Source organism: Phaseolus vulgaris, chromosome 2 (assembly GCF_000499845.2).
Source record: "Phaseolus vulgaris cultivar G19833 chromosome 2, P. vulgaris v2.0, whole genome shotgun sequence".
NCBI classification, from domain to species: Eukaryota; Viridiplantae; Streptophyta; class Magnoliopsida; order Fabales; family Fabaceae; genus Phaseolus; species Phaseolus vulgaris.
Genome location: NC_023758.2, coordinates 36,928,504 through 36,941,674, shown reverse-complemented (window position 1 = coordinate 36,941,674; position 13,171 = coordinate 36,928,504). Strand labels below are relative to the sequence as shown.

General features: G+C 33.4%; 2 protein-coding genes across 2 annotated transcripts; one reads left to right on the top strand and one right to left on the bottom strand.

The window, feature by feature from the left end:
* Positions 1-749: 749 nt before the first annotated feature.
* On the top strand, positions 750-4,120 carry LOC137811794 (pentatricopeptide repeat-containing protein At1g62260, mitochondrial). The gene is made up of 3 exons (XM_068613623.1): positions 750-3,053; positions 3,170-3,224; positions 3,477-4,120. Exon 1 carries the CDS (start codon positions 914-916, stop codon positions 2,834-2,836), a length of 1,923 nt encoding a protein of 640 aa, XP_068469724.1. The 5' UTR covers positions 750-913; the 3' UTR covers positions 2,837-3,053; positions 3,170-3,224; positions 3,477-4,120.
* Positions 4,121-9,347: 5,227 nt separating this feature from the next.
* LOC137811793 (SEC1 family transport protein SLY1) lies at positions 9,348-11,977 on the bottom strand. Its single transcript, XM_068613622.1, has 2 exons — positions 11,682-11,977; positions 9,348-11,589 (listed from the first exon to the last, which is right to left on the bottom strand). Exons 1-2 carry the CDS (start codon positions 11,710-11,712, stop codon positions 9,749-9,751), a joined length of 1,872 nt encoding a protein of 623 aa, XP_068469723.1. The 5' UTR covers positions 11,713-11,977; the 3' UTR covers positions 9,348-9,748.
* Positions 11,978-13,171: the final 1,194 nt, after the last annotated feature.

The following is a 13,171-nucleotide window of genomic DNA, read 5'->3' as shown; positions in this document are numbered from 1 at the left end:
GAAATCAGTTTAAATACTAATTATTTTTTTTTCTAAATTTTTAATAATTTTTTTTAGTGATTGTAGTTATTATAGTTATATTCATTACTAAATATTTTTTCTAAAAAGTTAAATATGTTTATGTTAATATAAAAGATGGAGAATTATACATTGCATGTACAGTAACAATATCAACAATAATAATAAATTTATTCAACGTATAAACTAAACAATATATATTATACCCGTGTATTCACAATAAAGAAATGTACAATTTATGCAAAAATAGATTATACAACTCTCGTATATAAAGAAGATAACTAGATAGAACATAAGTTTGAAAATTTTCTTTCAACTCAATTTGAGATCAATTACTTTTTATTTGGGACTTATTAAAATAAACCTAAAGAACTTATAAAAAGATTATGTTTAATTTTTATAAAATTAAGAAGTGTTTAGATGAATTTTTAAAATAATTTTTTGAATTCGAGAAATAACATATACTTTCTTTGTATATTTATTTTATTTCATTTCAATAAATTTCTTAGTAGAGCTTATCAATTACTAGTAATTTATTTCTGCAAGTTTCATTATTAGTAGAGATATGACATGAATTTTTATGTGATAAGATAATAATTTATTAAATAACTATTTAATTATGAAACAAAATAAATATTTAAGGCGTATTGGGATTTGTTATAAGAGATTATTATCAATAAAAATATTATTTTAATTTAATATATCATAAATGAGTTTTTAAAAATTGAAAAGAAGTCATAAAAGTAATATTTTTAAATTTTAAGAAAATTATGTTTGAATATTCTCTATAAAGTAAATTTGTAATGAATTTATTTGTGAAGAGAACGCGTAGCATGACATGGTAGAAACTTGAAACACGAGCCTAAGACATTGGTTCAGTATCTTGGTTTTGTTAATGGCTACTTTGTATGGAAGATTAAGCAGAAGAAGCTGTTGTCTTACCTCAGCTTCTCTAACCCGTAACTATAACTCGTCACGGCTACACCAATCCAACAAAAATATATCCAATCTGATTCGAAGTGGTAGACTAAGCGAAGCGAGAGCACTTTTTGATTCTATGAAGCACCGAAATGCCGTTACTTGGAATTCCATGATCAGTGGGTACATACATCGGAGAGAGATTGCAAAGGCACGCCAATTGTTCGACGAAATGCCCCAAAGGGACATCGTGTCCTGGAATCTCATTGTTTCGGGTTACTTTTCGTGTCGTGGAAGCAGGTTCATCGAGGAAGGACGAAAGATGTTTGAGCTAATGCCGCAGAGAGATTGTGTCTCTTGGAACACGGTCATCAGTGGGTATGCTAAAAATGGCAGGATGGACCAGGCTTTGAAGTTCTTCAATGCCATGCCGGAGCGTAATGTTGTGTCCTCCAATGCTGTGATCACCGGGTTCTTACTAAATGGTGATGTCGATTTGGCGGTTGGTTTTTTTAAGACGATGCCTGAGCATGATTCGGCTTCTCTTTGTGCCCTTATTTCAGGGCTTGTTAGAAACGGTGAATTGGACATGGCTGCTGGGATTTTGCATGAATTTGGGAGTGATGATGATAGGAAGGATGATTTGGTGCATGCTTATAACACCCTGATTGCAGGTTATGGTCAAAGAGGTCACGTGGAAGAAGCTCGGCGCCTTTTTGATGAGATTCCAGATGATCGTGGTGGGGGTGACAAGGGTCAAAGGAGGTTCAGGCGAAATGTGATCTCATGGAATTCAATGATGATGTCCTATGTGAAAGCGGGAGACATAGTCTCTGCCAGGGAACTCTTTGATAGGATGGTGGAGCGTGATACTTGTTCTTGGAACACTGTGATCAGTGGCTATGTTCAAATCTCGAACATGGATGAAGCTTCAAAGCTTTTCAGGGAAATGCCGAGTCCTGATGTACTTTCATGGAATTCGATAGTTACTGGGTTTGCACAGAACGGTAACTTGAATCTTGCAAAAGATTTCTTTGAGAAGATGCCCCACAAAAACCTGATCTCATGGAATACACTGATAGCTGGCTATGAGAAAAACGAAGACTACAAGGGTGCTGTTAGGTTATTTTCTCAGATGCAGCTTGAGGGAGAGAGGCCAGATAAACACACATTATCTTCAGTTATCAGTGTGTGTACTGGGTTGGTGGATCTTTACTTAGGCAAGCAGATACATCAGCTTGTCACGAAGACTGTTCTTCCTGATTCACCGATAAATAATTCCCTTATTACCATGTACTCGAGATGTGGGGCAATAGTTGATGCAAGCGCTGTGTTTGATGAGATAAAACTTTATAAAGATGTGATCACTTGGAATGCAATGATTGGAGGCTATGCATCTCATGGCTTAGCGGCAGAAGCTCTAGAGCTTTTCAATCTGATGAAAAGGCTTAAAATTCACCCTACCTATATAACGTTCATTGCAGTTTTAAATGCATGTGCCCATGCAGGACTAGTTGAAGAAGGGAGGAGACAATTCAAATCCATGGTCACTGACTATGGTATTGAGCCACGGGTTGAGCACTTTGCTTCCCTTGTGGACATCTTGGGACGCCAGGGGCAGCTTAAGGAAGCTATTCATTTGATTAACACCATGCCACTTAAACCAGATAAGGCTGTGTGGGGTGCATTACTAGGTGCTTGTAGAATTCATAATAATGTACAATTGGCCATAGTAGCAGCTGATGCTTTGATCAGACTTGAACCAGAAAGTTCAGCTCCATATGTATTGTTATATAATATGTATGCTAATTTAGGACAATGGGACGACGCTGAGAGTGTGAGAGTATTGATGGAGGAAAAAAATGTCAAGAAGCAAGCAGGATATAGTTGGGTAGACTGATTGCCAGTGAGAAACTTCATTGTTTTAGAAGGATTTTCAATCAACAATAGATGTCAGATAATGTTAGAGTTAGAGATGGTCGCATTCAACTTAACCATGTTAATACTGTCAGATGGAAAAGATGATATTGACTGATTAAGCAAAATTTTAATGTAGACTAAATCTATAAACGCTGGTTTGAGATGGCAGAAACATGTCTTCTGGCAAACATTCAGAGGTAAGAAAGGGGTAGTTGTTTGTTATTTTAGGATGAGCATAACTTAGTGAATTTGTAGCGTGGTGACAACTGCCATAAATCTCAGCTCATTTTTTTTGTTTTGTTTCTTCTAATAGATAAATTTCAGTGTCAACAGTACGTGATTTCAACTTTGGCTGTCTGGAAGATTAGGTATGTTATTTTTTTAATTGATCCTCAAATAAATATTTGTTTATGATGATGATGTGCTTAACTTAATTTGGAACAACAATTTCATGATTGCATTGCCTGACATAAAGAAAAGAAAGTAGAAAGGAAAAAACCATGCAAAAAAGTGTTTTGGGGACTGATATATTTTTTATAAGCATTTAGCAACCTATACGAAATTGAATATATGGTATTTATTACTAACAATATTATTTGTTTGTGGGTTCTTTGGACCAGTCTTCCATGTGCTGAAGGTGGTCACTTATTCCTACCTCTAAAAGAAATCCCTTTGCCATGAAATGTTCCATGTGACTATTTGGCACTGGTAAAGTGTGTCGGAAGTTTGACTTAACAAACCAATATTTAGAAGCTGAGGTAACTTTGAGGTTGCTGAACCAGTGTATATATACCTGGAAAGTATTATGGGTGAAATTTATAGTGGGTTGAGCTTAGTATCGGACACTCTTCTAAAAATCATTAGATTCTTCAAAAGTATCTGTTAACTCCCAGATTATTTCGATTTTTCGGAATGATGTTTCTTAATGATAAGACCGTTAGAACGTGGAGATTTTGAAGAATGAAGCTCAGCATGTCGTTAAGGGCAGAGATCAAGGGAAAATTATTTAAAGTTATTTGAAGTCTTGAGTAAATAGAATTTATTAAACTTGTATTTTGTAATAATGATGAAATATATAAATACTTAAATCCTAGATCAGAGGAAGCTCACGGATGAATATGTTATTGCAATGTTCTTAACCATTTAATTCATGTATTTTATCTATTTCTTATATTACTTTCCTGAACTTTCTTTCTTTAGTATTTCTTAGGTTTAATTGTCAGTACATATATTTTGCACAATATTCCAATAAATTCGATTTTGAATAATATCTTTAATTTTTAAAGATGTTTAATTGACAAAAAATTAACCATCATGAAAGATAAAATTTCTCTAAAAGAAATTTATTCAAATTCATATTAGATTATGTTTGTTTGACAAAATTTACCATTATCATAATCATACATGTTGAGATCCCGGACGATTTAGACAATATAATAAGTCCCTAGGATGGTCTCTTAACCAACTAGATGGTCTATAAACCATGAGGACAATCTGATGATTAGAATATCATATGGACATTTGTGTTCTTATGTTTTTATAATAACAAAAAGTAACAAAAAAACTAAATCTAGCCCATATAACATGTATAACATTTGTTGAGGCCACGAATGGTCTAAGACGTAATAGGTTGTTTGTTACATGAGGTGATTTATGACCTACTGGACAGTCTGATGACCAAAATATTATATGAGAAGTTTATGTTTTGATGATAACGAAAACAACATGAATGGTATTTATGTTTTTGAAGGTTTTAATAATGTTTTGTACAACTGCAATACTCAATAGACACTATGAGCTTCTTCATAATGTCTTCATGATAAACGGTATGATAAGACTTGTTAATTTATAAAAAAATTTAGACTAATATCTTATTTTTGATTTGAATAATATACTTTATTTGTGATTTAAATGATCTAATATTGGTTAACTGGAAGTTGTAGTATACAATAAACCCTCTAAAGAGTGTACAATTTTGCTTATGCTAGACGGTTTGATGAACGTGTTGAATGAGTAATAGATTTTTTTATTTTAACATTTAAATGAAATCTTTTGAATCATATATCTATTAAAAAGATATTATATCCAAAACGAAAATAATTTATTATGTGGAATGACTCTTTCTTATCCTGTTTTTCATGTCTCTATAATCTATCTTTTCCTAAATATATTTGTTCAGAATAAGTATTATAAATATCTTTTTAATATATTGTGAATATCTCTAAATCTTTTCATAACATAAAAAATTTGAAAATCTCAAGTATTATATTTTTAGATGCACTTATTATCTGGAATGAAACAATTTTTCAATTATGTTTTGATTTGTTTTTACTAATCTGTATTATAAATACTTTCAAATTAGTTTCTTAAACGAATTTGAAACAAAACAATATTGGAAAGATTGCAAACTCAAGCTTTCTATTTGGAACTTCTAGCACAAAAAAAGATGAAGATATTGCAATATCCAAACATAACCAATTCAAGTATTAAAGAACAAATTTACCAATTCAAGTATTAAAGAACAAATTTGAAAATAAGTTATATAAAGAGATTTAATGTGAAGAACAAAAGTAAGAAAAGTCAAGCAACAAAAGTTATACAAGTGACCTTGTTGAAAATACAGGAGTTGTGGTGAGCATCTAATCGAGCCAGTAGAACTTCTAGTATTTTGGGTTGAATGTGAAACTATTGCAATTCTTCACATCATAAGTTATACCCTTGTGAGCTTTGTTTGTACTCTTTTTTAGTATGTTCTTTGTTTTCTTGAGAGTTTTTAATCTTAGGGGAAGGTTAAGAAGGTGTAACTTGGAAGGTGCGAATGCTCGTTGTAACCTGAAGATGCGAAAATACTTGTTGTAACCTAGAGAGTCAAGAATACTCGTTGTAACCTAAAGAGGCGAGAATATTCGTTGTAACTTGGAGAGGTGAGAACACTCGTTATAATCAAGTGCATTGGTTAGTGGAAGCTCTTAAACAGTTACGTAAGGAAACTTGATTTAACTCGAGTTTTGATGAACCATGATAAATTCTTGTGTGTTGATGTTGTTCATACTTTGATTCTTATTGTTAGACAGTCCTACAAAAACATGTTAGAATTGTCAGAAATTCAACAAATATTTTTTGAATTTGACACTTTACTGATACGTGTCTTACAGGTGTCAATATCGAATACGTGTATCCGACACAGACACACCATTTAAGAGGAGTGTCCAAACATCACTGTGCTTAACGTTAGTGAAAAGCTCCGGTCTCATGTTCTCAGCCATACTAACAAGTTCTTCAATGAAGGAACCAAAAATGTAGTGATAAAACATAAATGAAGTATGAATATAGACTTAACATAAGAAGCGTCTCTTTGTTGTAGCACCTTCACCTATTACAACTACATCCTTCCACTACACTAATGCCTTTTCTAATATTCATTTATCTAATTAAAAGCCCCTCACACATATCTTAGAAGGTACATTTTGTGAAATCTACTTTCCAAGTAGTCTCATTTAACATTCACACATCTCTATACCTAAGTACATTCATGGATCAAAATTTAGGCAAATTCTTCCACCAACTTATCAATTGTGACATGAAACCGATTCTCATTTGAAATTTCCAAAATTATCTTTTATTCTGAAAAGAAAATCCAAAATTTAAAAAATACATTTTGAAAAATCAAATTCTGAATAGATTATTGTGTTCTGAAAATGAAATTCTGAAAAAGAATTTAAAAATCAAAATTCCATTCCGAAAAAGAAATTTTAAAAAAATACGTTTTCGAAAAAACATTTCCAGAAAAAAAAACATATTTCAGAAAAGGATCTTCAAACTCCATAAAAATGTTCTAAAAAATTAAATCCAAAAACTTGTTATGGAAAAAATAATTTTAGAAGTTTTTTTTATCAATCCTACTTTTATTTAAGATATTTTTGTTGATATTTTTATTATAGTCTCACTTTTTATTTAAGGTTATTTTTGTTATTTTTCATAAATACGGGTCATGTTCAAATTGAACGGGTAGGTTGAGGAAATAGTTCCCAAAATGTAAGGCTCGCACTCTCTTCTTACCCAAAATTTAAATTCCCAAGCCCAAATTTAATTTAGGTTTAAAATGCTTCAATGATTTATGTATGAATTGGAAGACTCTTCTACAATTCCATATGTTCTTCTCTGCCTTTGTTATTTAAAAAAATTTCCTCTATTCTATAATATATTACGTAATGCAGAAGTTTTTTTTTAAATTTATAATTAGCTTCCGGATTATATAATTCGAAAGTTTTTTTTTTACAGATATATAATTAATTTCTTGATTATATAATTCGAAAATCTTTTCTAATATGAGATTAAGTTTTGAATTATGTAATTCAGAAGTTTTTTTCAAATACTGTGTCCAGATTATATAATCTAAAAACTATTATCAAATCTAAAATTTCAAATTATATAATCCAGAATACCATTTTTTAAAAATATATTTCGAATTACATAAATTTTCATGTTATTTTTTATAGGGTGCAAAAACATGTAATTGGAATTCTCATGAACGTTTAGTTTCACTATTTTCTGAAAGTTTTATTTTTAATATATATTTTTCCTAATGGAAAGTAGTTCATTTATTATTCTCAGATGAGAATATTATAGGTATATAATAGAACGTAGTTTTTATTTATTAACTGAAGCAAATTCTTTTACATGTTCCATCATTTATTTATTTAAATTACTAGCAATCAAAACCCATTTACAGGCGCGGGTATATATCTAGTTTTCCATTATCATCCATACTCTGCTCATTCAGATAAGATTCAAACAAATAATAAAAAATAATAACTTCCCACTAATGCTCTTCATCTATACTTCTGCCTCTGACCCTACCTAACAGTGCTATTCAAAGGGTTGCGGTTATCAAGCAATGTAAAAACATTATTACAAGCTATCATCATGTTATAAATGCAATAGTTTCATAGAACCCTGCTCTTATGGATACTTCAAGCTTACGTATATGACACTTCAAAGAATACTACAGTACCTATAATGAATTCTGTCAAAATAGCACGTTATCTACTAACAGCAGAAATAACCACTGTATTTCACTTAGTTGTTCAAAGAGGAAATTGTTTCGTTATTATCCTGGGAACTGGGTTTAACTCCACTATGAGTCATCAATTCATTGGTGCATAGTTATCTCTGACACTTGGAATCAAAATGAGCCAAGAATTATCCACTGCACATATGCCCAATACCAGTTGCTCAAGCTAACCCTTTCCCTATCATTTAAAGTGCAACAACCACAGAACCACCACAAATTTTAATCAGACTATCAATGAGGGCAATAAACCTTTCCAAACAGGAATCCTCCACAATAGAGCATTCACCCTATTTGCACTAACTAATATTTAAATCACTACTTTTACTTGCAACTCCCAGAAATAACTGTTAATCAATGCTCTCTGAACAAAGGAAAAAGAATATACTTAGAATTGCAAAATGGAGAAGAAAGGATCACTTAAAAATGAAATAAAATATTAGGAATGCTAACAACACTTCCTCTAACACTCTCTTTACTATTGGTTGAAATTTATTAGAAATCAAATTTTAATACCTTTCATTTCTAAATCGGGAAAATCATCAAATGAGAAATGAGACCCACAAAATTTGAAATTTTGAATAAATTCTAACTTGTAATATACTGTTACTAGCACTCAACCAAAAATATAGACCCATTATATAATCATTCTATACTGAGATAAAAAAAAATAGAGATAAAAAGGCAAATAAAATGACAGACAGAAAAACAGGGAAGACAAAACTTTTAGTTTGGAAACCAAGGACAAGATTTGAATCTAACAGAAATAAGAAAAAAAAATGAAAATAAGCAAAGAGAAAAATTAAGATAGAAAAGTAGAAAACAAAGACCACTTCGAGTTCTGTGCACAGCAGGAGATGAGGGATGAGCATGAACTCGTGTAAAGAAGGAGAACAGGGAGAAGCGAAATGGGGTTAGATCTTGACAGAGAGAAGCATCAATTTGTTGTGTTAAGAACGAAAACAAAGAGATAGGCTGAAACTTATCAAATTTGGGTTTGCTTTAGAAAAAGTTTTCATGGAAAGCTGTCCTAAAAAATTTAAACAAACAAAACTAAAATTTATATTGTTCTCGGGGGTTGAGAAAGAGCTCTGAATTTTTATTTTAACCATATTGCATCCAATGCATACAAAATAACACCTTGACACAAGTCAATTTAAACACAAAACTTGAGAAATAGTCAAATTGAAGCACATTCAAACAAAAACATGTAATCCTCGTAGAATCATTATATCTTATGCTTGCTGTGCCTAAAAGCCAGTCATTTATTTAAGATGATAATGCATTGGTGCCAACTGAAAAGTGGTAGTAACATACAGGATAGCAGAACAAATGTGCCATCACACAATTTATCGATTTTGACTTGATCTTAGGATTGGCAAGAAAAAGAAAAACTATAAAATGATAAAAGACATCAGCCTGATAATAAACATATTTTCATTATAAGAGTTCAATGGACATTAATGTTTAAGGTAGAACTCCCTAATCGGTCAAACAGATCAATCTTAATTAATACAAAATGATTCCCAATAACCAAAACATCTCACAGAATGAAAATTAAACATAAATGGCGCATCATGCTTCTCAAAAAACTTTCCACTACAATGAAGATAAAGCATATATGACTGTGCTAAAGGAAACTACTAAGAGAAGCAATCCACTAGCTGTATAATCAAGAAGGCAATGTAAGGCTCATAATCCTTCATCGTTTATAGACAATGGACAACAAAAACAGATTGATTTTGCTTGTGTCTGAGAGTTTTCCTTTGCACACTAAAGAATAATTTGGTAAACTGAAATGTGAATACATTCACCTCTGAACTACTGAGCTGAGGTAGAACTAGAACCAACATTGCCCAAACCCATCTTCTGCCCCAATAATGTAAGCTGCTCTACAAAGTCGATTCCAGTTAGAATTTCTGTTGTTCCATATATAATATGCTTGGCCGGCTGCTGATGTTGTGCAAGCTCTTGCAGACTGCAATATTCAACGTAATTACCACCACCAATCATGAACACAATTGCTTCCTTAAATGGTCCTTTCAAATGGCTGCTACTTGCTCCAGCAGCAGACTTAGGAGCCCGGGGATCAAACGAAAGGTATGAATCTGTTTCAGGATTTGGCCTACCTTCAATCAAGGCCTCAACTGTCCTTGCCAATGCTAGCTGCCTATCGTTAGATAAAAGATTTTTTACACCAGCTGTCACTGCACTAATTGATTGCCCATAGAGCTTCTCAGCCCAATCAACAATATTACTTCTGCTGGCAGAGTTAGCTGATGCCAATGAAACATTCAACGACTTTATCTTCTTCACGTACTGAAAAGCAGCAGTATCAACCTCAGACTCTCTCAGAGCTGCTTCCACAGCCTCCACTTCAGACTGATTAATGCTTTCGGATGAGATAAGATATATGATAGCAAACCTAAGCTTATCCATCTTTGTTCCCTTCCCCTTGAGCACACCAAGCAGGTCACCCCTTTCAATGCCCCCTCTAGCCAACATGTCATTCTCCTTCTTAGCATAAGAATCAAGGGACCTCTCCTTGATCTCCCCCAACAACACGGTCGCAATGTTCGTATGCTTATCAATCACCTGCTTTCTCTCAGTCAACTCAGGCAGAGAGTTCACAGCATTCATCAAATGCTTCGTGTTCCCAATCAAATCCGTCCCATCAAACTCAGCACCATGAGTCCCACCAGTCCTCTTATTCACGTCATCCACATCCTTCTTGTACTTATTCAACTGTGTCTCAATCTCAACCGCAACCTCTGGGAACTCCAGCGATCCATTCGCAACCCAAAACGAATCAGCATAATCCAACTCATAAGACCTCATCCCACCCTTCTCCCCCTGCACACTCAGCCTATTCAGCTTCAACCCAAGCACGTCATGGACAAGCGGCCGGTAGCGAAAATCATGCTGGACCGCCACCGGCAACTCAAAATTCCGGTCAAAAATACACAATACAGGGCGCTGAAACGAGCTCACAAAGTTTCCACCCTCAGTAAACAAATTATTCTTGGACAACAAATGATCCCTAATGCGCTGATCCAACGCAGAAGCAACCATCTCGGCAGGGCCGCCACGTGGACAGCGGATAACCGGCACAACAGAGAGAGTGGCCAACACGCAAAACAACCCACCAACGATCTTCTCAACAAGCTCCTCAATTTCCTTGTCTCCAGCGGAAGGGTCATTTAGTTGAACATAGCAAGACTTGTGGGCCAGCGAAAAAAGGTTATCCTCTAGGGTTACAAACTCGAGATACTGATCGTGGACCTTGGAGATTCGCTGAATGGAATCCGAGTTTAGGGTTCCGGCCGCGAGGTCTTCGAGGAGGGGGCGGGGAATGGAGGTGGAAAAATTGAGGTGCAGGCTCTGGTACAGTGATTTAGACGCGTCCGAAACGATACGTTGCACGTTGGATTGATTAGGTTGGACGAAGTACACCGCTGGAACGTCATGCACGGGTTTGCGATCCTTGTCGATGAGGAAGTAGAGCGTTACGCCGTGCTTGCGGAGGTCCTTAACGTGGATCAAGGGGGAGAGGATGTTCTGGCAGAACTTGTCGTAGATGAGGATCTTGTACACTTCCTCGTTGGCCGTGCCGGTGGTGGCGTTGAGCGGCTGGTTGAGGTTGAGCATGCGCGCGATGCATTCTGAAACGCCAATGGATAGTTAGCGTGGGAATGGAAACGACGGGGCTCACCGGGAATCGGAAAATGCAGAGATCGGAATTGAGAGTGCTTACCTGTTTGCTTCTGACGGAGATTCAGAGACATGGCTGCGTGGGCGGAGCGAGGGGAATTGGGGTTGCTGAAACGGTGGTGGATCTGGATTCAGATTCTCTCTTCCTCTTCTTACACCTATTTCTATTTAACTCATTTTTTTATTATTTTTATTTTTATTTTGCTCTACTTAACACCTATCCGTAACATTGTTTTAGGAAATGCCATGTTTTTTCTTTTCTTTTTTTTGTTGTTTAAAATATTGTCAAGGATATTATTATTTTGTTGTTCAAGACTTCTTTGTCAAGGAAAGATGGATAAGTATTTTTCCAAAACTTTTACCAAGAATTTCTTAAAGTAAACACCCGCCATGTTCTTTATTCTCCCGGCTATAAATTAATATTAAAAAAATTATATTAATTGTAATTTCAGTTTTTTATTTAATAAATATTATAATTGAATCATATATTGTGTTATTAGCATTCAAGAATTAATATAAGTTAAAAAAATCTATAAATATACTCATTAAATATTTTAAAATATTTATCAAATTCTTACTAATTTGCGGGGCGTCATCTTAAAATGTTAGAAAGGTACGTGTTAGATTTACTATCTATTAGACTCTCTTTTAATATGATATACTATAAGATAATAATTAAATAAAATTAATTTTAAAAATAAAAAATAATTAGTTATTATATTAATTAAATTATATATTATTTTAGAGACCAAAAAATTATTTAGTCTCTAAAATAATATCTAATTTAGTTAATATAGTGACTAATTATTTTTTATCTTTAAAATTAGTCTCTATTCGAATAATTTTCTTGTAATAATACTTTATAAGTTTTAATGATAACAAATTTTATAAGGTGTGTTAAGAATTTTAACAAAGATAATATGTGTGCATATTTAGATAAGGACTCATTATATGATCTAGTTATATAAAAATCTATTAGACAGTCTTGTAGTGTTAAACTATTAGACGATCTTATTGTGCATAGACTGACTAGACGATCTCACAGTATAAAGACACACTAGACACTTTTGTAAGATGTATTTGGAGAATCAACATGCTAAACAGTCTACAATATAAATCTGATAGACAATTTCACTAAAGTAAACATGTTAGACGATTTAACAGTAGAAGGTCACAATAGAAGATCTTGTCAGACGATCATTGGATACTCAACACACTAGATGTTTTTAAAAGTCAAGAATAATCATAATATTTTGTCATCGTTTTAATATTAGATGATCAAGCATTCATTCTCGTCAGATGATCTCTAAGAACACAATAAGTTAGATGATTCCAAAGCACAAGGAAAACCTAATGAAATAGTGTTAATGGTCATGCTAAAAGATCACTAAAGCTTATACATGATAGGAGGTCACTTCGTCTTCTAAGCGTTAGATAGCCTAATGTATCAGGGAATGTCTAAACTTGACTTTTGTGTTTGTAGGATATTAAATGACCTTGTTTGAACATTTTCGAACCTTACTTGATAGTATT

What these genes read in the sequence shown, in the direction of transcription:
- LOC137811793 (XM_068613622.1), bottom strand. Translation starts at nt 11,712, where the DNA reads ATGTCTCTGAATCTCCGTCAGAAGCAAACAG. An exon ending in TCTCCGTCAGAAGCAAACAG is followed by an intron (nt 11,590 to 11,681) that starts GTAAGCACTCTC and finishes TTGGCGTTTCAG; the next exon opens with AATGCATCGCGCGCATGCTC.
- LOC137811794 (XM_068613623.1), top strand. Translation starts at nt 914, where the DNA reads ATGGCTACTTTGTATGGAAGATTAAGCAGAAGAAGCTGTTGTCTTACC.